This window comes from Carlito syrichta, unplaced genomic scaffold (genome assembly GCF_000164805.1).
Source record: "Carlito syrichta isolate Samal-C Ts95f unplaced genomic scaffold, Tarsius_syrichta-2.0.1 Scaffold302616, whole genome shotgun sequence".
Lineage (NCBI taxonomy): Eukaryota > Metazoa > Chordata > Mammalia > Primates > Tarsiidae > Carlito > Carlito syrichta.
In genome coordinates, this window is record NW_007246712.1 from 311,326 (window position 1) to 335,304 (window position 23,979).

General features: G+C 42.1%; 1 protein-coding gene across 1 annotated transcript in view; it reads right to left on the bottom strand.

Moving 5' to 3' along the window:
• SND1 (staphylococcal nuclease and tudor domain containing 1) overlaps window positions 1-23,979 on the bottom strand; it is a 365,164-nt gene that overhangs the window by 307,010 nt on the left and 34,175 nt on the right. Inside the window, exons 2-8 of the mRNA XM_021711814.1 lie at window positions 21,399-21,548; window positions 12,763-12,883; window positions 7,630-7,708; window positions 4,486-4,646; window positions 3,341-3,432; window positions 2,195-2,353; window positions 748-854 (exon numbers count right to left, since the gene is read on the bottom strand). Coding sequence (XP_021567489.1) covers window positions 748-854; window positions 2,195-2,353; window positions 3,341-3,432; window positions 4,486-4,646; window positions 7,630-7,708; window positions 12,763-12,883; window positions 21,399-21,548 — 869 coding nt within the window. The remainder of the gene's footprint in view (window positions 1-747; window positions 855-2,194; window positions 2,354-3,340; window positions 3,433-4,485; window positions 4,647-7,629; window positions 7,709-12,762; window positions 12,884-21,398; window positions 21,549-23,979) is intronic.

The window sequence follows — 23,979 nt, forward strand, 5'->3', positions numbered from 1 at the left end:
TGTTTTCTGTTTAAATTTATCCTGGGAGGTAGTAATTCAGATTTTCCTTGGCATCATTTCCATTCATCCACTCTTGCTACCTGCTTTATTTTCTTCCATCTATCCCTTCAAATGAAGTTCACCTACATCTAGAAATACTTGGCCTTGATACTTGAAAGGGCCACCAATCTCTAAACTTTCCACACTTGGTTCTCTGAAAGTAAGTTATTTCTACACATCTGTTTTAACTATTAAGGCACCAAACCAAAACATAACAATAGCACCTCAGAGTTGTATTAACACTTATAATGAAAACACGCTTTTAGGTAAATTAGGGCATAAGCCTTATGACAACATTGAATGGTCCTGGTTTAGGACCCACAAGCCCTGTCTTTCCACCATGCCTATCTGTTTGGAAGTAGCTGGTAAGCAATTTTATCTTCTTCAAATGACCCTCAAGTTGATTTTCATTCCAAAAGCCTAAAACTCAGCAAAGAGAGCAGCTTGGGAAAAAGTGACTTGAAAATATTATAAAGGCAAATCAAGTGAAGAATGTCTGAGTGAAAAATCTAAACCCTTACTATCCCCCATGGAACTAGAATGAACCTGAAGACTAATATTTAAGTCATTCCTCTATGAGGAATTTTCCTATTTCTTTATGAATAAGATAAATACAGACACACAAAGATGTGAGAAGGTCACTAGATTTCTATCCCTAAAGATTCTTAATGAGATCTGTGACTGGAAGGGCTCCCTGACAGACCTTACCTCTCAGCTCCCCTCAGCTTTTCTGCACCCCGAGTGTACACTGCAATTGACCAATCCACACAGCGTGCAAAACCTTCCTTCAGGAGGAGCTCTGTGATGTTGCCATTCTGAAAAACAAGACACATGAGAAGGCAGGCATAGATTAGATTCTGTTGTAAGAGAATCAAGATTTCTGACACAATTAACACAACCACAATCTATTCTGCAGTTTGATTGTTCTTTTAAAGCAGAGTGATTTCTTTCATTAGGAAACCACCCCTAAGATGGAAGACCTCACTCTGACACTCCTCTCAACAGCCCTGACTTCATATCTCTGCAACACCCAGCATAGTAACTCTCACTTAATAGAAGTAGGATAAATGCTAGTGGCATTGAATGGAATTGACATTTCAATAGCTCTTCTTTGGGCAGAGGAGGATGTTAATCTTTAATAGAGATTACACCTTATTCTTCCCTCCCCTAAGATCAGCACTTCCTCCCCTTTTCTTAAGGGGAGAGCTGAAAAACAGGCTGAGTAGGGAATAATGGAAGCTACATTTTGCCCAGTGAATTACAATTCATACTCTACTGTGACACAGAGCCATCTGGCAGGGCACAGCCAGAGAGTCAGCATTCTAGAAGAAACAGACACGACCTTGGCATACCCTAAACCAAGTCTCACAACCTTCCACAACTGCCGTCAGGGTAGAAATATCTAGCCGGAGAATACGTAACAGTAGTTTAACTATATTGAACATAAGTTACAATAATGAAAATCCATTCAAACTTAGGTGTTACAAAACAAGGTCATTTTATGTCCAAGAATAACCCATCCCACTCCCCTATCTTGAGGAAGTGAATCTCCTTTCCCTCCCTCCCTCCTTCTCTAATTTATTCCCTAAATAAACTAAAAAAATTTTAAAAAAGAATACCCCATCTACTAAAGTATACAAAGTAAAACTTCCAACAATCAGAACTATAAGAACATAAAGAACCTATTTCCTGCTAAAAGCAGAGTTAGGAGATACCTGAATAAGACTTGGGAATACACACAATAATTTGTTCATACAGCAGTTTCCTCATCATTGATCTGCTGATAAGCTGACTTCTAGGCCTATATACAATCCTATTCCATAAGTTTCAGATCTATTTCTAATAAATATAGCAACGTTTAACCTTTCTTACTGGCAACCTCTAAGACTAACACTTAGATAAATAAGTGATAACGTTCCTCTTCCCCTTATGAACCCAACTAATTTCCTAGAGGTGAGAAATCACACAGATTTGTCCAATTCTGTAAGACAAATGATATCTCCCTAGTAAATGCCTCAAATTCAGTAGATGATAATCCACCAAAATATTTAAATGAATATTAAATACAGAGAGAAAGAAGAGAAGCACACTCTAGCTCTTCAAACCCAAAAGGCACCCTTACTTATCACATCCCAGTCTACAAAGGCATACGCACTGGATGAAGGATGGTACCCAGAATGTTCTGGTTGTGGCAGCTCTCCAGAATGATCTGAACATCTCTTTGAAGCAGTCGCGACTCGGTGAAAAATTTGGCTTCTGCAGCAAAAGGCTCTGGTGTTTCACTGCCATCTGCTTCCCGTCGAAAAGTTGGGCACTAAAACAAAAGTAAGGTAGATGAGTAATGCAACTTAAATGTGACTGTTAGGTACTTGCAACTCACACCAAACCTTCCAAAAAGAACACGTGCCAGCCGGGCTCGGTGGCTCAACCTGTAATCCCACACCTTTGGGAGGCTGAGGTGAATGGATTGCCTCCATTCGAGGCAATGGGTTCGAGACCCACCTGGGCAACTTGGTCAGTTACAATAAATCAAAACTTAGCCAGGCATGGTAGCGTGCGCCTGTACTTCCAGTTACTTGAAAGGCTGAGGCGGAAGGATTGCCGGAGCCCAGCAGGTCGAGCCTGCGGTGGCTGGGAGCGGCCACTGCACTCCAGTCTGGGCGACAGAGTGAGACTCCAACTCAAAAAAAAAAAAGAACACGTGCCACAAAGCTAAGCTCAGGAAGGCCTCAAATCAGGTCTTCTAACCCTTTTAAAAACACACTGGTAAAAAGGAACTAGAAATATCATCATCTCAGACTTCTTGGTTAAGGCAAAGAAAACTCACATTATCATGAGGACAATCATTTCAATCACAGTTAAAAACAGTCTCTTACCAAGAAAAGATCTGCCAGTGCTTAGTTTTTAATCCCTAATATTTCTAATCAAAATTTTACATTAATATAAGCCAAATTCAGCATTAATATAAGCCAAAGATATTTAAGATATTTTACATTAATATAAGCCAAATTCAGCAAAGTTCAGAGACTCTCATCCCTCCTTCTCTAGGTTTACAAACCTCTAAGCAGTCCATACGAAAAAGACTTATAGTACTTGAAAAAGAAGGAAGGGAGGGAGGGAGGAAAGCTATTTGATCCCATTAGAATTATCCCACTGCAAGGTTTAAACCACAACTGGACAATGTTAATGCCCTACATTAGGAAGAAACAGTAGATCCAAAGTCCTGAAGCAGAAGAGCCTAGTATCACGGAACACTTCCACAAACCCTCCACCTGCCACACAGCCCAGTATATGGTCTGACCTTGATCCCTGACAGCATGACGGTAACCAGGTAGTAATCTGGAAGGAGCAGGGCCCTAACCACACTGCCATCCCGCACATGTTCGATGATAGCTGCATGACACAATAAATAGTTTAAGTCAGTAGCAAAAATCATGCCAAGGATAAACAATGTGCAAGCTGCATTTAACACAATTCTTCTCCCAAAACCCCAAGAAAGCCTCCCACTGAAAAGTGAAGATGCACTGGCAGATCATGAGGGTTTGTACAACAGACTCTTGGAAGCACGATTCCTGGGGTATACAGATCAGATCTGCTTCTCTGTCTTCTGAACATTCTGGGACCTCATAGCTCACAAATAAACTCTGTTATTTATGAGACAGGTGCCCAGCAAGTAATAATAACGCAGGATTGGCAATAATTTTATTTAATTGAGTCTGTAGTAACAAGGTCTCAAAGTAGGGCTGAAAACTACATACTATACATACAGTCAACCCTCCATATCCATGGGTTCTACATCCATGGATTCAATCAACTGCAGATCAAATATATTCAGAAAAAAGAAAAAGATTCCAGAAAGTTTTAAAAAGCAAAGCTTGGATTTACTGAACAACAAGTATCATGTTGACTCCATGTGTGAATGAAGTGATGCATAGACACTGAATTAGGTAGAGAAGTAATCTAGTGATGATTTAAATGTACATGGGAAGATATGCGTGGGTTATAGCAAATACTACACCATTTTATAAGGGTCTGGAGCATCCTGATTTTGGTATCCATGGGGGGGTGGGAGGGCTGAAACCAATCCCCTACTAGAGACAACTGTTGTGCTTAGATGTAAACAGAATACACGGTTCTACCTCTACGTTTTAGGGGTGGTATTTAAGCAGCCTTTTTTTGGAGAACAGAAGATACCCAATGTGCAAAATGCCAGCAATTTACTACCCTGCAACAGCAAAGGTGCATCTGAATATATCTGATATAACCTGCGTGAACTGAATTCAAATTCCCTTCCAAAAGATCACGGTACTGTTTTACCTTTCTGGATTTCCCTTGGATACTAAATAAGTATAAGAAAGGCTTACTAGATTTTATAAACCTCAAAAAGCAAAGAGTGCAAATAGCAAGAAATCACTGAGTCAATCAGTCTTTTCCCCCCGGCCTCACCATTCACAGGCTTCTGGTGGTGTGAGTCCACAAAGTGCCTTGGGTTCTCAATGGTGTACTTGAGGTCCCGTATTGTATGTGAACCGTTCCCCTCACTCCACATCCCTTTCTTAGCTGCCTTTGCTTGTTCCTCACATTCTGAAAGCCGGTTTTGCTCAGGACTGGGACATGAAAAATAAATAAGAGTGGTTAGTGATTTCACCAAAAAAAATACAAGGTTCCTCGACAAGGAGTTTCTTCAGCATCTTCTCCCCTGGAAGAGATGAACACATTTGTTTCAGATCTGTGGCTTAAGACTCAAGCCTACAACCAGAAAATCATTATGAGTGCAATTTCTAGATTCCACACTTGTTCCTTCAAACAATAGGTTGAAGTGAAAGAGCAGTTAATGAGATTTGAGAACACACATCTTACTACTGCCACCATCACTGATTAGATGAGAAGTCACTGACTCAGAGGAGAGCTGCTCCAGGGGGCTCAGCCTCACTTAGCCATACCAGACTCAGGAACTGGAAACCAGACACAGCTCAGCAGGGGACAGTGCAGAGAAGGTGACTAAGAACCATCCTTACTCTGTCTCAGTCTATAAAACAAGGCTGGCGTATGCAGAGTGAGCACTGCTATTAGAGATAATGTTATGCCAAAGCTACTACACATTCAATAAGATCAGCTAAGCATAAGCAGTTTGAATGAGAAGCCTCCTCCTTCATTAAGCAGGAAACCAAACTACATACCAGAACAGCCAAAAAGTCAGTAGACAGACCAAATCAAGTGTTAAAAAAAGGGCTAGAAATGGCTCTCTCTCTCTCATACCTGAGTAAAAGGGAGCAGTGAACTGCAAGACCTTTGCACAATCTCAAATACACAGTACCAGCATAGACTGTATGCATGCCCTGAATCTCCCCACCTTCATCAGGAAAGATTTCTAAGCAAGGATGATCTACTGTTTCTTCCTTCTCCAGCCCCAAAAGGCAACCACACCCTCAGGAATCCAAATTCACAGCCAGAATTTGATGAAGAAATATAGCACAGGAGACAGAACCAAACACAAAACTGAGAAACGGGGACATTACATCAAGACAATTTTGGAGAAAAAAGAAGGACTGGTACTCCAGGGGAGATTTCTTTGAGAGGGTACAATATTGCTGTGGGATTTTTTAAAATATTCATTCTGGTTGCAAACTGAATTCCCAAAAAACACTGCAGTGGTAATCAAGTCAGTAACTGACCTAAAGATACAACTTTGGCATGTTTCCAGAAACAGCACCTAAAACAAATGTTTTTTCAACAAATTCCCACAGGTATACACCCCAATTATAGAGTCCAGCAAATGTCTCCTTGCAGTCAGAAAGGACCACAGATGGAGAAAGACCGGGCCCTAAGTCTATGAAGGTAGAAAGAATGCAAAAAGTGTATTTCTTTGCCTTTGCTCATCCTCATCATTGGTACACCACATGCAAATATGCCTCTAAAGCCCCTTCTATAGCTATGATAGTCGTAAAATTTAGCAAGGACTTAAGGAGTTCAAAGTATGTTTACAGCATGTTTATAGCCTCCAAATTATTGATACAGCACTTTTCAGAGATTAAAGTATTAATTAAAGCCAACTGCAATCCAACCTACTTAGAGCCAACGTTAGTGAACTTGAGCAGAATATGTGTACTATACACCTTGCATACCTACCACTCCTTTCTAACAAGTTCACAGTGCCATTATCTAAAGAAATACATTTTTTTTTTTTTGAGTTGGAGTCTCACTTTGTCGCCCAGACTGGAGTGCAGTGGCTGCTCCCAGTCACCGCAGCCTCGACCTACTGGGCTCCGGCGATCCTTCCGCCTCAGCCATCCAAGTAGTTGGAACTACAGGCGAGTGCTACCACGCCTGGCTCATTTTGATTTATTGTAGAGATGAGGTCTCGCCAAGTTGCCCAGGCGGGTCTCGAACCCGCGGGCTCAGGCAATCCACTCACCTCAGCTTCCCAAAGGCATGGGATTACAGGCTGAGCCACCGAGCCCGGCTACATTTTTACTTACTAAGTACCTAAAGATACATAAACTCACACAGACTGAGAATACTTTGGAAAGATATAAATTTTCCCTGACTCTCAAAACAAAACTGAGGCCTTGTCAGTATTCTTAAGTGTTAAACACTTAAGCTTAAACATGTAAACACTTAAGCTCAGTGTTTTCTCTTAAATCTTTGCTTGTCAAGCCAAAGCCATAAAGGAAGACATCTATGAGGGAATCACTGCATAAAAAATTAGAAGAATCCCAGATTCTAAACAATAAATTTTGTTTTGTACTCTATTTATTCACCCACTTAATTTTCTATTTTTCTTTTTTTGAGTCAGAGTCTTACTCTGTCCCCCAGGCTGGAGTGCAGAGGTATGCTCACAGCCACCGCAACCTCGACCTGCTGGGCTCAGGCAATCCTTCCACCTCAGCCTACCAAGTAGCTGGAACTACAGGCATGCACCACCACACCCGGCTAATTTTTTGATTTATTGTAGAGACGAGGTCTCACTAAGCTGCTCAGGGTGGTCTCAAACCCTTGGTCTCAAGCAATCCTCTTGCCTTCACCTCCCAAAGTGCTGGGATTACATGGTATTACAGGCGTGAGCCACCACGCCTGGCCCCTCTTAATTTTCACTGCACTTATTCCTTGCACCTGATACAGTGTTGTATAACTATTTTTTTTTATTGTCTCTCTCTCCATTAAAATGTTACAAAGGTTTTGTCTGTTCACTGTTATATTCTCAGTGCCTAGAAAATAGCCTGGCAAATAGTAAGTGCTCAATAAATATTTGGGGCTGACTGAATGGATAAATACTTTGGAACTGAATGTCTACAGTTTAAGACCTATTGATTATTATGAATATAACAAAGAATAGAACTGCCTAGTCTTAAGGCCTGTTTTTAATGGTGTTACACACCTCACATGCCATTAATGAATGCTGATTGACCACCTGGCTCAGAATAATCCATTCCTGGACAAGAATGTTCTAGAAGCTGTGAAAGCACCTGAAATTTCCCGTTTTATGTCAAGGGGCGGAATGAAAATGCACCAAAGTCAACTTACAGTTGATTACTCAACCTCCCTTGAAATCTCAAGGGAGTCAGAGATAGAAGAGTAATGAATACTTACTTATTAGCTCTCATGCCTTCTCTCCGGGTGGCTAAGCCCTCTGCAACCAGAGATTCTGCAATGTTTTCCCCATTGGTATCTGAGGAGGAAAAAAGAGGTTTTAAAAGCAAGATTCAAACCTGCCTCCAATAGCAACAGAGCTCAAATGGGCCCACTTTCACACTCAGCTCTTCAAGGAGACTAATGCTGTTAGAGAAATGGACAAAGCAATGGGTTTTTCAGAAAACTTCTTTTCCCAAAATGTCTACTTTCTAGGACCCAAAGGTCTATCAATCTTCTCAGGACTTTGTTTTTAATTGTCCAGTGTATCTTCCAGACCGAAGGCCATCTCAGAAGCCACGGGACACTGACGGGAAACCAAGATACATACAGCTGACTGCTCAAGAGGGTATCAAGCAGCAACTGGAAGAGTAGAAGCCGAGAGCTGAACACAGGCCCAGCCACTTAATAGCTTAGACAAGCTCTCTCAGCATCTTAATTTACTCATCTGTAAAATGGGAAGAGCAATTGCCTTGACGGGTTCTTGTAAGAATTAATAACAACATGTGCAAATCACCAAGCACAGAGCCAAGCACATGGCAAGAATTAGACAAAATCAAGTCCCTTCACCTTGTACAGAGACATTGATTTAGGATTGTCTATCACACTTACACTGGAAAGTTCAATTCCTCTCCAAGATGCCCTATTCTCTGCTCCAAGTGGACACCAAGACAAGCTACATCATTTGACAAAGACTTTCTCTTGCTCTTACAGAGAAACTGAGAATACTGGCTAGACTTCTGATCTCTTTCACAGTAACCATCAGATCTGGCAAGAGAAATGAAGTTAAACATAAAACCCAACCTGATTAGGTTCTACCCAGGCACTTGAAACATTAATTGCATTTCCATGCTATTGAAAAAGCTTTTAGGCTCAGTGTTTTCTCTTAAATCTCCACTTGTCAGCCAAAACCATAAAGAATGACATCTATGAGGGAATCATCACATAAAAATCTTCAATACGGCAGAGAACGAGTTCCTAGATAAACTAAAGCATAGCAGTCCAACTGACAGATAATGTCAGCACAGAATAAAATTCTGTAAGATTTATATTTAATACACTACACATCAAGTTCTGCAAGCAGTAACAAGTACACACACACCACTCCCAAACCTAATCTAAATGCCTTGTCATTAGCATGCCCAAATTTCTGCAAATTGTCAGCCTCTTTCCCTACCAAGAAAAGTTGAGGTGAAATATTTATATAGGCCAGGCTCGGTAGCTCAGCCTATAATCCCCGCACTTTGGGAGGCTGAGACGAGGGGATTGCCTGAGCCCATGGGTTCGAGACCAGCCTAGGCAACTTGGTGAGACCTCGTCTCTACAATTAAAAAAAAAAAAATTAGCTAGGCGAGGTAGCGTGCCCTTGTAGTTCCGGCTATTTGGAAGGCTGAGGCGGAAGGATCACTGGAGCACAGCAGGTTGACACTGGAGTGGCCATGAGTGTGCCACTGCACTCCAGCCTGGGCAATGGAGTGAGATTCCAACTAAAAAAAAAAAAAAAGAGAGAGAGAAAAATATTTACATAAAGAATGCTCAGGTTCTAAGGCTGAGCATGGATCACCTGATACTTCCCACTGCAGCTATGGCTAAGACCAAAGACACAACAGTAAATTTCACACTGGTTCTTTCAAAGCAACAGAAATTCCAAAGACTAGAAAGTCAAAAGGACTCAACAAATAAGGGAAAGGTTGAGCAGTGAGGCGCTAGGAAGCCAAGATGTAGAAAGAATGGAGCCCACGTACAAAGTGAGTGATTGATCAGCCAATCAAGCATACCCAGTAGCTTTCAGACATTTTCTTGGCAAAGAGCACTCTAAAATGGCCCACTTCTGTTAGTTCTGAATGCTCCTATAAAAAGGAGAAAAATGCATTTTCCTAGGTTGAGCCCTCAGAGGAGGCAACACAATGCAGTGGACAGGATAGCAAAACTGGAATTTGTATGTCAATGGTCTCAATTCTTGCTTATCGCTTACCAATATTACGAATTTGATCAAGACACATTTGGGGATAGTATTCAGAGAAGGTGGGTGACTATATTGTCTTCAAACGATGGAAGACTAATAATCTCTTTTTAAGTAAGTTCTAGGTTAAACAAAAATTCTCCAACTCTATCTTACTCTCCCATAGTAAAGAATTAGTAGCAATGAAATAGACAACATAAACACTATTTAATTACCTAAGCCACTGTTTTCTTTCACTAGAATTGGCATTAAGAGTTGCTTAACATACCTAAATGAAAATATTAAACATTAAACTATTTCTTTACCTTTAAAACTGATAGGTGTAGGTAATTCATTCTTTCAGTACGTATGTATTGATCACCTAGTATGTGCCAGGTTTTCTTCTAAACAGTGTATTAGCATACTAAATTATATCTAATATGTAATTTAGGACAGTTTAAAAAAGAAACTTTCTTAAAACTTTAAAGAAAATTTTAAATGTCAGCATCTCTTAAATAAACAATGTGGCCATTTTGATTGAAGACCAAGGTTATTTTTTTTTTTTTGAGTTGGAGTCTCACTCTGTCACCCAGACTGGAGTGCAGTGGCCGCTCCTGGCCACCGCAACCTCGACCTGCTGGGCTCTGGTGATCCTTCCGCCTCAGCCTTCCAAGTAGCCGGAATTACAGGCGCGTGCTACCACGCCCAGCTAATTTTTTGATTTATTGTAGAGATGAGGTCTCGCTGCCCAGGCGGGTCTTGAACCCGCGGGCTCAGGCAATCCACTCACCTCAGCCTCCCAAAGGCGCGGGATTACAGGCTGAGCCACCGAGCCCGGCTGAAGACCAAGGTTATTAAAAGGAACTCTTAGAGATGGTCTCCTTATAGAAATATCTGTGCCCGCAATTATCTGTGGTCCAAGTGAGGTCTCTTGCAGGGTAATAGAAAATTGACCAGCTGTTAGGGAATTGAAATTTTTTTGCTAATAAAATCCTTGAACAATTACATGTTGAACATAGTGCATTTCTTTTTCTCTTACATTATTTCTAATGAGTAACCATTCAATAATAACCCATAAATGTTTTATTTCCTACTATATTTGAATTATGCGTAAAAGGCAAATTTATTTGCTTATTTCCTTTTTTGTGAAGATTCCCTATATTTCTGGTATTTCCCAATCAAGAAGCAGAGTCATTTTCTGGGAGGCTAAAAAAGGCATTTCTCTACTGGGTAGGAAATTGGACACAATGTCTCCAAATTCATTCTCAACTCATTTTTCAAAGACCTCTACAGTTAAAATCAGAGTCTTACCATGATATTGTTAGCGTGGCCATTCTATTCTGCTTGCTTAGCACCAGCACAGTGACCCTAGTCAGACAGATGATCTCCATCAGCTCAGTTACACAAGCTGTCAAAAATTTGGGGGGTTTTTTTTGTTTGTTTTTTTTAGTTGGAGGCTTACTCTGTCGCCCAGGCTGGAGTGTAATGGCACACTCACATGTCACTCCAGCGTCGACCTGCTGGATTCAGGTAACCCTTCCGCCTCAGACTTCCAAGTAGCTGGAACTATAGGTGCGCACTACCATGCATGGCTAGTTTTTTGATTTATTGTAGAGATGAGGTCTCGCCAAGTTGCCCAGCTGTTCTCGAACTCATGGGCTCAGGCAATCGCCTCAGCCCAGGCTCAGGAATTTTTTTTTTTTTTTTTTTTTAGTTGGAGTCTCACTCTGTTGCCCAGACTGGAGTATAGTGGCACGCTCATGGGCACTACAGCCTCACCCTGCTGGGCTCAGGTGATCCTTCCGCCTGAGCCTTCCAAGTAGTTGGAACTATAGGCGCGTACTACCATACCCAGCTATTTTTTATTTTATTGTAGAGACGAGGTCTCGCCAAGTTGCCCAGGCTGGTCTCAAACCCACAGGCTCAGGCATTCCACTCGCCTCGGCCTCCCAAAGTGCTGGGATTACAGGCTGAAACACCGAGCCTGGCCCTAAGGAAGTTTTTAATCAAAGAACCCTGGGAAACTTTTTTTTTTTAGTTGGAGTTTCACTCTGTCACCCAGGCTGGAATGCAGTGACATGCTCACAGCCACTGCAATCTTGACCTGCTGGGCTCAGGTGATCCTTTTACCTCAGCCTTCCAAGTAGCTGGAACCACAGGTGCGAGCCACCATGCCAGGCTAAGTTTTTTATTTATTATAAAGATGAGGTCTTGCCAAGTTGTCCAGGCTGGTCTCGAACCCCTGGGCTCAGGTAATCCCCTCATCTCCATGTTCCAAAGTGCTGGGATTATAGGCGTGAGTCACCAGGTCCAGGCATCCTGGGAACTTAAAAAAACAAAAAGAAAGCTCCCCAAATAACTCAATGAACATGACTCTTCATGTTCATCTGGTTACTTTCTGGAGAACATCTTAGCAATTTTTTCAATATCCTATTTCTATGCAAACATCATTCCTCAATCTTATTCTACTACCTAATATCCCATGAGCCATCTGGCCCAACTCTGTGCCAGAGCTAGAGGCTTTACAGATACTATCTACATATATGCTCTACATAAACAATCTCTCTTGTATCTATACAAGAAATTACAAATAAAGCAACTAGGACTTAGAGAGGTTAATGGGTTAAGAAGGGTACATGGTAGGAAGTCAATATTCTAACCCACATTGACACAACTCCAACACCTACATTCCTTCAATTCCATTACAAAACATATAGCCTGCAAAAAACCACCAGCCCTAAATAAATCTTCCTTTCCTAAAGAGAGTCCCCAGGAGGAGAAAAAAAGCCACAAGATAAAGGAAACAGAAGATACAATAGGAAATCTATAGGAATTCAATTAGTGCTCTGACCCATAAGCAACGAGCCACTGAGTTCCAGAAGATGATGGCCTAAATTCGAGGAAGAATACAACTCTGCACTACATACACCGAAACTCAGCCAAGAAAGCAGGCACAGGGGTAAAGGAGGAGCAAGAACGTCGGGGGTTGCCTCTGCACCTATATGCCATGTGCCCAGGACCCCAAGCAGTTCCAAATGCACCTTAGCTAACAGTCCTAGAGCATCCTCCACCACAACCTACACTGGTCTTCCACCGCCAGAAAACTGATCTTTAGACTCAGAGAAATGAATCCTCTCCTCCTTGCAGCTCACCTTTTCCAAGGTAGATCATACCATACTCTCGGCCCTGGGGAGTCTTGTTTTCTATCGTGAAACAGACTTCCTTTCCAATCAGCTTCTTTCGAAGAAATTCTCGAGCAGGAAATGCCCAGGGCTGAAAGACAAAACAAACGTGTCTCGTGAGAACTGCCTAGTTCCAGATCCCATCAGTATCTAAGCAACTTCATTCCTTCAATTAATGTCTGAGTACCTACCACACCCTGGCCCTGTGCTGGGCCCTGAGGAGAAAGAACACAAAAATGAAATGCACACAACGCAGATCACACTTAGGGGATTCATAAGAAAAGGAAGGTCCAGCAGTTGGTTTAACTTGCATAGGCCCTATAAACAGGCCTAAAAAGTTTTCCAGACACATTTGCCAAAGCTTCTATAGCACTTACCATGTGCCAGCCACTGCTCTAAAACAAACACACACACACACACACACCAACCCATTCCCTGAAATGGGAAGTCCAGGCTCCAAGACCCACCTAGCAGAGGGATGTCATAACAATAACTACCTGCACGTGTTCACCTCTTACCAGTTTATAAAGCACTTTAAGTGACTATTAACCATTTGCACTTGGATGTCCCCTCTGAGGAGACATCGTAAACCTAGCAAACCACTTGGATGTCTTCTCAGGGGACATAAAAAGATTGCTAGTGATTAGACAGGACAAACTTATGCAAGTACAAATTTTTTAAAAATGTATGTTTCCTTGAAGTTTTCCATTCAAAAACAACAAAAACCTATGTCCCACTTGAAATTTGTCAAGCTTCTGATCGATCAGTTGAGAAGTGGTTTTCAGAAATCACGAGTATATCCTTCCACATGGTCTTCAAACAGCAGACTGGGCAACAAAGTACATGTTATTAAAGTGGGAGGAAGAAAATGAGACTGCATTGTCTGCTTTAATAGAAAAACACCAGGTGGAAGACATCAAAAAATTTCACAAGAGTCAATGAACCTAAAATACATGTTGGTGACTGTTTCACACATTACCACACGTTATTAAAATATAAGATATCAAATTTTGATTTTTTTGTCATAAATAAGTTCCTCATTGTCCAAAATTCCATTATAAGCCAAATATCACTGCAATAAAATAATTGGTTCCAGCGCTACACTATTTAATATAAAGTGATTCATTTTTCACTAGTTCGTAATAAAGAATGGTCGAGTTGCTGGTAGAAGTGATCTGCAAGATGTCTCTGAGTGCAAAGGGTTAAACTAGCCTGAAACCAGTTCAAGGCATTGTTGCAGAAAGGACTAGGTTCTAGAGCTATTATTATTTCTGGATCTATAAACCCCTGCTCATGTAAGAACTGTATTTATGTCATCTTCACTCCCCTTTTAAAGATTATCAACAGTTAAGACATCCCCCCCAAATGTCTCCTCTTCTACTTCTGTTCTATTCTGAAGTCTTTACAGGTCCCAGACACCAGTAACAGCCCTTGATAAAGGATCACCTCTCACTCATTCAGGAGAGACACAAAGGGTGAGCACTCATTCACCCAACGCCATGCAGTCTCCATGTCATCTCAAGATAATGTGCTAAGGGATGTTTTGCCGCACCCTCACCCTGACTCCCACCCCCACCCCATCACACCTAAGAAGGTTTAGACAAAGGAAGATGTCTCATCTGAAGCAGTCCTTCATGCCAGCTTCTGCAGCACAAATACTGAAACAGCCCTTCACAGTGGCTACTGGCACTTGAATTTGCAGTCTGAACCTAGTTCAGTGTCCTAAGTTCCCTTACGACAGAAATGGGGAGATACGAGGTAAGTGTTCAAGGAGCATATGGTCAGTGGGAACTCATGTGCCAAAAAAATCAAGTTATAAAAGGGAAAAGTCGTATACACTATGCATATGTCGTCTATTAATAGTCTCTTGAAGCTACAGAACTCAGGTCACACCTAGTATAGGAAAAATAGGAAGTTGGTGGCCTGAAAGGAAGCTTCTCCTAACTTTTCAGTCCATGAAGACTACTCCAGTGTCATCCAACAGGCTTTCCTATAAGAAAAACATCCATATGACTTTCCAGAAGCCAATCAAAAACTGGCAACTACACCAACCTGTAGAGCTAGTATTCATAAAAACAGTACTGTTATAAAACATTAATCATGAATGGTTCTAGGAAGTACTGATCCTGAGGAAGAGCTAAGATGCAAAAACAGCTTATTCTCACTCACCTGATGATCTCTCCTCAAATTACCAACGAGCAAAAGAGCAACGCACTTAAGGGCAATATGAGGTTCACTTGATCTTTATGCTCCAGTTCTACCCACACCCCACTCCCTAAAAATGAAAACAGATAGTAGTCACCAAAAAGAATCTGATAATTGATCAATGATCCCAATTATCGACCATATCACAGAAACTGCACTGAACCAACTAACACATGCTCCCACATTTGTACCACCTTAGTGATCAACTTACTCTAAAAACATACCCAGCTATAGATACGAGGGGGACCCCAAAAGAATTGAATTTATTTCTTGTTTTTTTTTTGCGTGGGAGTCTCACTCTGTCGCCCAGACTGGAGTGCAGTGGCCGCTCCCGGCCACCGCAGCCTCGACCTGCTGGGCTCCGGCGATCCTTCCGCCTCAGCCTTCCGAGTAGCCGGAACTACAGGCGTGCGCTGCCACGCCCGGCTAATTTTTGTTTTATTGTAGAGACGAAGTCTCGCCAAGTTGCCCGGGCAGGTCTTGAACCCGCGGGCTCAGGCAATCCACTCACCTCAGCCTCCCAAAGGCGAGGGACTACAGGCTGAGCCACCGAGCCCGGCTTGAATTTATTTCTAAAAAATTGTGTTTTTATTCTTACATGTTTAAACTTCAGTCACCTTCAAAGTTCTCTCTGTTTGATGCAATATACCTACTAAGATGCTTTTTCCACTGCTCAAAACAGTTTTTGAATTAATCCACTTTAATGTCATTCAGTACTTCTGCCATTTTTTGTTTCATCTCTTCCACATGGGCAAAACGTCTCCCTTTGAGGGTTTTTTTCATAGGGAAACAAGAAAAGTTGCTCAGGGCAAGATCGGGTAAACAGGGATGGTGGGGCCCGAGAGTCATGCTGTTTTTAGTCAAAAACTGCTGAACACTTGCGCGATATAGGCAGGTGTGTTCGTAAATCACCTATCATGAAATGGACAAACATATTGAAAGAATCTCAAAAAAAAAAATTCACTAAAGCTAAGCAGTATCTCCCAACAATGCTAGCTGGCACACTGATGCTGATGGGTTCCCAGAACACTTATGTAGTGGGGGAAGCCTGTATTATAAGGGGTCCACCTTTCCAAAAAGTAATTCTGGTTTTTTCAGGGTCTCCCCCTCATCTGTTTAAGATTTGGTCCTGAGTACCATACTAATATTTAAAATTCAATAACACACAGCACTCCTAAATACTTAGAGGAGCTCTGACAAAATATGTGCTCCTAAAGGAAGCCAAGACTTTGAAGAAAACTCACCTATCAAAGGTCAGTTCACAAGGAAATATCTAGCCTCTCTGGGGAAGCTTAAATTTCTACCAATCAGGCAGAACTTCTCTAAAAACTTTCAAGGTTCGCTGAAGGAACACCTTCCTCCTAGGACTTTATGTTTTCCAGCTGGTCAGCCACTGGTCAATAAGAGAAAGCCACACTGGAGGTCTTACAAAAAACATATCTAACCCTGTAAGAAAAAAATAATCTAGTTTCTGCAATCTTCCTTTCCTAAACCAGCCTTTCCAAGTTGTGTTCTATCCAGTGTTCAGTAAATTCAGTAACTGGACAAGATATTAGCTAAGAAGAGTGACAGTCAGTAGACTCAAAGAGCTATGCAGGAAAGCAACTGACCACGTGACTCCTTCTAAGGGCAGGAAAGCACTCTGGGAGTGAATCCTTGTGGAAGTGAGGCCAGTGCCAAACAGGTGTCCTCTTAGAGCAGGGCCAGGCAGACAGCTATCTGATGGAGAAGTCTATACCAACGGAAACTTCCAGAACAACTCTTAGAGTCAGGTAGGAGAAAATCTTCTCAAATAATTTATGAATTAAGGGTCACAGTTGTCTAATAGGAAGTAATACTATAGTTTATTCAAATGACGCCCCAGAGCCCTATCTAAGAACACGTGGTCTTTAAGTAGTTGAGATTCAAAATTTTTTCCTTTAGAACGCCTAACAGCGGGCAGTCTGGCAGTTCACTCTGCACTCCCAGACCCAAGCAAGGTTGCAATGTCTATCACAATGAAATGAGTGTTTAATTCAATCTTCTCTTTGATCAGGTAGATGACTAAAACTACTGGGCAGGATTAAACACAGAACAACATAGAACCTTAACTAGTTACTTTGTACATGGCCCAAAGCTAAATACTTCTTGTCCCTCCTTCTCTTCCAACCATCCCACTGTACTACCTGGATGTGTAACTGATCTTCTTGCTCTGCCATCTCTCCCCCACAACCCCAATCCACAAAAGCTCCAGAGAACATAGGACTGTAACATTTACTTATATATGTCTCACAAAACCAACATAGAGATTCACACACAACAGGAGTTCAATAAATCTGTGGGAAATAAATATATAATTCCCACAGTGCCCATCAATGCAGTATCTAGGCTGCCTGGAGTAGCTAGGCAACGCTGGGGATTAGCCTGGAACACCGCAGGCAGGCTGGGGACGTACAGTGGGGCTGCTTTCACTGCCACAGGGCTTAGGAGAGAGCGGGGTTTCTTTGAAAGAAGATACCATGAAGGAAGGCAAAGAATAATCAAATGAATGATATTTGGGACAGTAACACAAAGAGGAACAAATGAGCAATAAAGCCCTTGATTCTTCTTGAATGTGAAAAAGCTAAACATGCACCCAAAAAAAGGAAAGCCAGAGAGAAAGGTTAGTGCCACACTGCATAATCCACACTGACCCCAAAAAAGGAGATGCTAGGGTTCTTTTCCTCATTATTCACTTGTCTGCTTACTGTATACCTGCGTTGTATCAGGTAGTGACTAGGCACAAAGACACAGAGGTGAGAAAAGGTCTCTCTCCCTTTGCAGAGCTTACGGTCTAGTAGAGAGAGACGTATAAACATGAAATGAAATGTTGTGAACGCTATGACAGCACAAGACAGGATGATGAAAAGAAACGGCAGGTGTGACTTCTCAAGTGGCTGAATCTTAAAAGAAAGATAGCAGGTGTTCACCCGGCCACACAAGTGGAGACAGAACTCTTGATGGAGGGAGCAGCACAAGCTGTGGGCATAACAAGCCAGGACTCAACTGCCTGTGAGAAAAAAGACCTAAGGACTTTGGCGTATCTGGGGCTTGGCATCCCAGAGGGGGTCCAGGAAGAGAAGTCTAAGTCTAATCACAAATGTGCTTGTACCCTAGGCCAAGGCATTTAGATTTGTCACACATGTAAAGAGGAACCACTAAAGAGTTTGGGAATATGAGGAACCACTGAGTCTAAACCCTGAGGAAGGGAATAAATGAAATTATGTTTCAAAAAGATCTGGGAGCATAAGAAGAAAGGATTAGAGGGAAGAAGAATAAAGGTCAAGAGACCATTATTTCAACATTCCAAGCAGCCTATCAGAGTCAAAGAACAACAGTAGTGTTGAGGAAATGTCAAGGATGGATAAAAGAGGTTTTAAGGAGGCAGAACCTCCAGGTCTTGATAAAAGCATGGATGCTGGCGTGGAAATAGAGGGTGGTCGAAGTAAGACCAAGGGACATCAGGTTTCTGAATCAGCTGACATTACTGATAACTTACATCATGGCAGCTTTGAGGGCATAGCAGGATAAAAACCTCCAGCTGGGTAAGGAAAGATTAGAGGAAAGAAAAATGACTGTGGAGCCAGGCTCGGTGGCTCAGCCTGTAATCCCGCGCCTTTGGGAGGCTGAGGTGAGTGGATTGCCTGAGCCCATGGGTTCGAGACCCGCCTGGGCAACTTGGCGAGACCTCATCTCTACAATAAATCAAAAATTAGCCGGACGTGGTAGCGCATGCCTGTAATTCCGGCTACTTGGAAGGCTGAGGCGGAAGGATCGCCGGAACTCAGCAGGTCGAGGCTGCAGTGGCCGGGAGTGGCCACTGCACTCCAGTCTGGGCGACAGAGTGAGACTCCAACTCAAAAAAAAAAACAACAAAAATGACTGTGGACTAAGAAAGGGTGAAATCTACAGCTATCAAATTTCTCTCAGGAATTTTTGAGAAACTTGGTGAGTCTGTGTTCCTCTGGAAGAGACAAAGAGGACTAGACTATAAACATATATAGAACTATAATAGAAGTTCAGATCAGATTGCATGATATCCTTTCACCTGAGATAGTTCTGATATTTTAGTGTCTTGTTACATGGAATACAAGTTATGATATTTCAGAACAAGCTCCAATTGGCCTTGTGTTTCTCTGCCCAAGATTCTCATCCACGAAACAGGAAATTAAAATCCAACCCTTCGTTCTTAGAGGGTTCACTACATTTTCCTTCTGGGGAAATGAACTTGATCACCTCCAAGAAGAGTCAACACTCTTCTTTCAGAAACAGTCAAGCTGCTACACAATACACAGTGAAAGGAGAAGAACTATTCAGAATTTGTTAATGCCTAGAATTCTTAAAACATTGATATTTAATCTTCTTTGGTTGATCTAACAGTATCTGCAGTAAGAGAAATTAACAAGCAGCAGTAGTGATTACCACAACTAACACTTATTAAGTACTAAAAAGCATGCACTAGGCACTTGATGTTATCTTGCTTAAGCCTCATTAAACAACCTGGAGGTATATACACTATTATTCCCAATGCTTGTGGTCACTGATGGAGGATCAGTGAAGACAAACTGATTTTAACCTATTTAAACTTATTTTAATCTATTTAGTCTTAATGCTGTTGGTAAAAGAAGTATGGGTGGTTTTTCTCTATCTCTATTATCTATAACATTGCTTCACTATCTTCTTAAACAAAATGTCCTTTATTATAGATGATAAAACTAAATGCTTTCCTTAAATGTCACCGGGCTCGATGGCTCAGTCTGTAACCCCAGCACTTTGGGAGGCCGAGGCAAGTACACTGCTTGAGCCTGCAGGTTCGAGACCAGTCCAGGCAACTTGATGAGACCTCATCTCTACAATAAATCAAAAATTAGCCTGGTATGGTAGAGTGCGCTGTAGTTCTGGCTATTTGGAAGGCTGAGGCAGAAGGATCACCAGAGCCCAGCAGGTCGATGCTAGGGTGGCCGTGAGCATGCCACTGCACTCCAGCCTGGGCTACGAAGTAAGACTCCAACTGGGGGGGGGGGGGGAGATTCCCATAAGTTCTTCTTCACTGCCTTGGCAGAGAATAACATAGAAGAGCTAAGGTACTAACCTCCCTAAGATCATCAAGCTGGGGCACAGGACAAATTTTAGAATCCAGAAATTTCATTTCTGATAACCAAAGCACTATTAAAGAAGAGTGAAGCACCAATGTTTCAAAGTGTGGAAGTCACAGATGCCAAGACTGAACAATGCCAAATTGATGTGCATAGCAGCTCCCTAAAGAGGCAGGAACTTAAGAAGTCAAAGGCACACTAGAAAGAAGGAAAGGTGGTCAGGCATCAGAGGTTGGGTGGAAGAGGAGGGGATGGTGGGACAAAAGCTCCGATGTCATTTCACAAGTCAGTATACTACAGTGACTCTTTACAACTCCTGAGTTACAAGTTGCCTTAAGAAACTGATGACCCGGTGTTGGTTGAAAATCACCCTCGGCTTTGGCTGTGGTCATGGATAAGATTCAGCACCCAGAACCACCAGGGCCTCAGCTCACCGCCCACTGCCTCATGTGCAAGGGTAAAACCCAGGCCCCGACAGTCACCGCCACCTCAGTCCCTGTGCGGCCACTCATGGGATCTGGTCTCTGACCCCTGACCTCCAAGCCTGTCTTCTCACCGCAGGACACTGGTTGCCCCAGCCTGAGGCCAACGTTACCAGGACCACAGAAAGAGGGGGACTCGGTTGTGCCCATCCTTCAAATAAAGCTGTGTCCCTAATTCACCAAAAAAAAACTGATGAAAATGCCCTCTCTAAAAAAATTCATGTTTAAACAAAATTTTGCAATTTCATGGGATTCACAGGTGCCTTTAGAGGTGCATGTATCCCAGAATAATAATCTGTAATAAAGAATGGGCCTGGCTTTTATATATGCTACCATTTATAAAAATGAAAGTATCTGCTGATATAGGCATTCAATATTTTTGGAAGGAGACACGAGATCTAGGAACATCAATTGTCTCTGGGAAGCATTAGCTTTTTCACTGTATATCCTTCTGAATTTTGAACAATGTGCTCTGCCATAGCCAACGGTGAGTCCAAATGGCTAGGGCTACCTACTAAATGTTCCTAAGCCACTCTAAGAGAAGGAACAGTAGAAACCATGACAAACCTAAACTTATAGGAAAGTGTACGAGAAAAAGCCCTAAGACTTCGACTGCTGCTAAAGATGGTAAAAGTATAAACAACAACTCAAGTCGCTGTGGCCATATCAGAATCATCTGTCCTATGATATAAAAATGCTCAAAATACGCAGAAAAGAACGAGTACACCAAAATGTTGTCTGTCGTGGAGGTGAGTAGGCTGTTACCTGGGTTCACAGGCTCAGGAAGGCCTCAGGAAACACCTACCTCGTCAGGAGTATCTTTTGCATCAGGCTGTGTGGCAGCCGCCCGGCGGGCAAGATTTCCAGCACGAATGTTGCTGAGGTTGATCTGCCGCTCGGGAGGAGGTCCGCCACGAGGCTGCCCTCGGACAATGATGGCACACCCTGAGAGAACCTAAACAGGGGGAGGGAGAGAAATAAGAGGAAGTTAGCCATCTAGAGGCAATGAGACCATGATCTAGGTTGTTTGTTGCCATATTCCCAACATCTAGAACAGCACTTGGTCGCTTGGAAGCACTCAAATATTTGGGTTTTTGTTTGTGGTTTTGTTTGTTTGTGTGTTTGTTTTGAGATATAGGATCTTCTTCTGTTGCATAGGCTAGAGTACGGTAGCACAATCATAGCTCACTGTAACTTCAAACTCCCAGGCTCAAGGGATCCTCCCACCTCAGACTTCTGAGTAGATAGAGCTACAGGTGCATGCCACCACGCCCAGTTCATTTTAAAAAATTTTCTTTTAAAGTTGGGGGCTCACTATGTGGCCTAAGCTGGTCTCTAACTCCTGGCCTTAAGTGATCCCTTAGTCAAACTCCCAAAGCACTGGAATTACAGGCATAAACCACCATGCCACCATATTTGTTGAATGACTAAATAAACAGGATGACTTTTTAATTTTATAAGAGAAATACCTATGTAACGACTTGGACCAGATTCTGAAATGATGGACCCAGATACACAAGTAGGAATTAAACAAACAACAGAAAAGTCATAAACAGACTTGGGTGAAAAGGTGTGTGAGACATGAAGATTAATGACCTTTATAATTTTGCCCAAGTAGCACCACCACTTGTGTTCTTTGCAATTACTAAGGAATTAATATCTCCACCCACACTTTTCTTTCTAGAATTGAAGTAAACAATGGAAGACTTAAGAAAGGGGGAAGTTGAAGGAAGAAGCCCCTACATACCATCTGGGAACAACTGAACCTGCCCCAGGCTAATGTGGATGTGGTACTCCAGGGCCCGCTGCTTCTGTTTCCTGTGTACACAGCATTCAACGTTGAGGTCAACAAAGAAATACAGAAGTAATCTAGAAAACCTATGCCCTAGATGACCAAAACAGAAGACTCTAATAAGCACCTTAAGGCTCCCAAGCACTGTCAGTAGCTCCTCTCATGTCTCTAATCAAAGGTGCTAGGCATAGAACCCACTTGCAACTGCAAGAGCTCTGAAGCGAACAGGCACTGAACTTTAAAATATCTGCAGAGGAGAAGGGAGGTTTTCGAGAGACAGAAGGGAAGAAGGGGCAGACAGAAAAAATGACCCAAGCTATTCAAACTGTCCTTGCTAAGACAGGCCCAAGATAGTGAGCAGGTAGGGGACTCAGGCACTGGCTTCACTAGACTCACAAGATTCTCAAGTCCTTGTGTCAAAGTAAGAACTAGCCACTGAAAGGTCAGTAGACAGAAGACTGTGGGGTTCTATCAACATAGAGCACTGCTCAGACAAGACCACAGAGCTCTCTGTAAAGGAACATGAAGGGAGCCGCTCCTATGAAGTCCACTTAGAGGGCATTTCTCCCTCACCTCCCCACCTCAATAAATAAACACAATTCATATGTACAAGTTAAAGAATAAGAAAGTAAACAACTGTATAACCAATACTCGAATTAAGTTAGAACGCTACTGGAACCCTGAATTCCCTCTGTGCCCACTCTAAATGTCCCCTCTCCCAGCCTCTATCACTACTCTAATAGCTGTGATAATCCCTCTCTTGCTTTTCTGTACAGTCACCTGTGTAAACATCCATTTTGTTTTTCCTATGTCTAAACTCTACACTTAGTCTACTCCATGTACCCACCAATGACTTGCTTCTTTTGTTCATTTTGTTTGATGAAACTCATTCACGTTGATGCAAAATACCATTCAGCCTGAGCATCCCAAATCTGAAATCCAAAATGCTCCAAAACCCAAAATTTTTGAGCAACAATGTGACACTCAAAGGAAATGCTTATTGGAGCATTGTAGACTTTTGGATTACAGATACTCAACCAGTAAGTATAATGCAAATATTTCAAAATCTGGAAAAATTCTAAATCTGAAACACACCTCATGAGCAAGAGAGACACCTGTACTTCACTCATTTTCACAGCTGTAGTGTATTCCATTGCATGAATATACCACAATTTATTTAACCACTCTACTATCTTTTCATGGAAACTTTATCAATTATGCATATTCCAATTTTCCAAATAGTGCTGATTAATGTCTCAATGTCCCCAATACCTCGAGCACATAGACCTTGGCCTACATCATTCTTCCCTCACTATAAAAAAAGACTGTCTTCCTAATCCAATTACACAGCATGCTTTTCTTTTTGTTTTCCTTTCTGATCAAGTATTAACAGCAATTAAACCCTTAAACTTCCAACCAAACAACTTTGTTTGGTTTTTTTTGTTTTTTTGTTTTTTGGTTTTTTTTTGAGTTGGAGTCTCACTCTGTCGCCCAGACTGGAGTGCAGTGGCCGCTCCTGGCCACCGCAGCCTCGCCTGCTGGGCTCCAGCGATCCTTCCGCCTCAGCCTTCCAAGTAGCCGGAATTCTACAGAA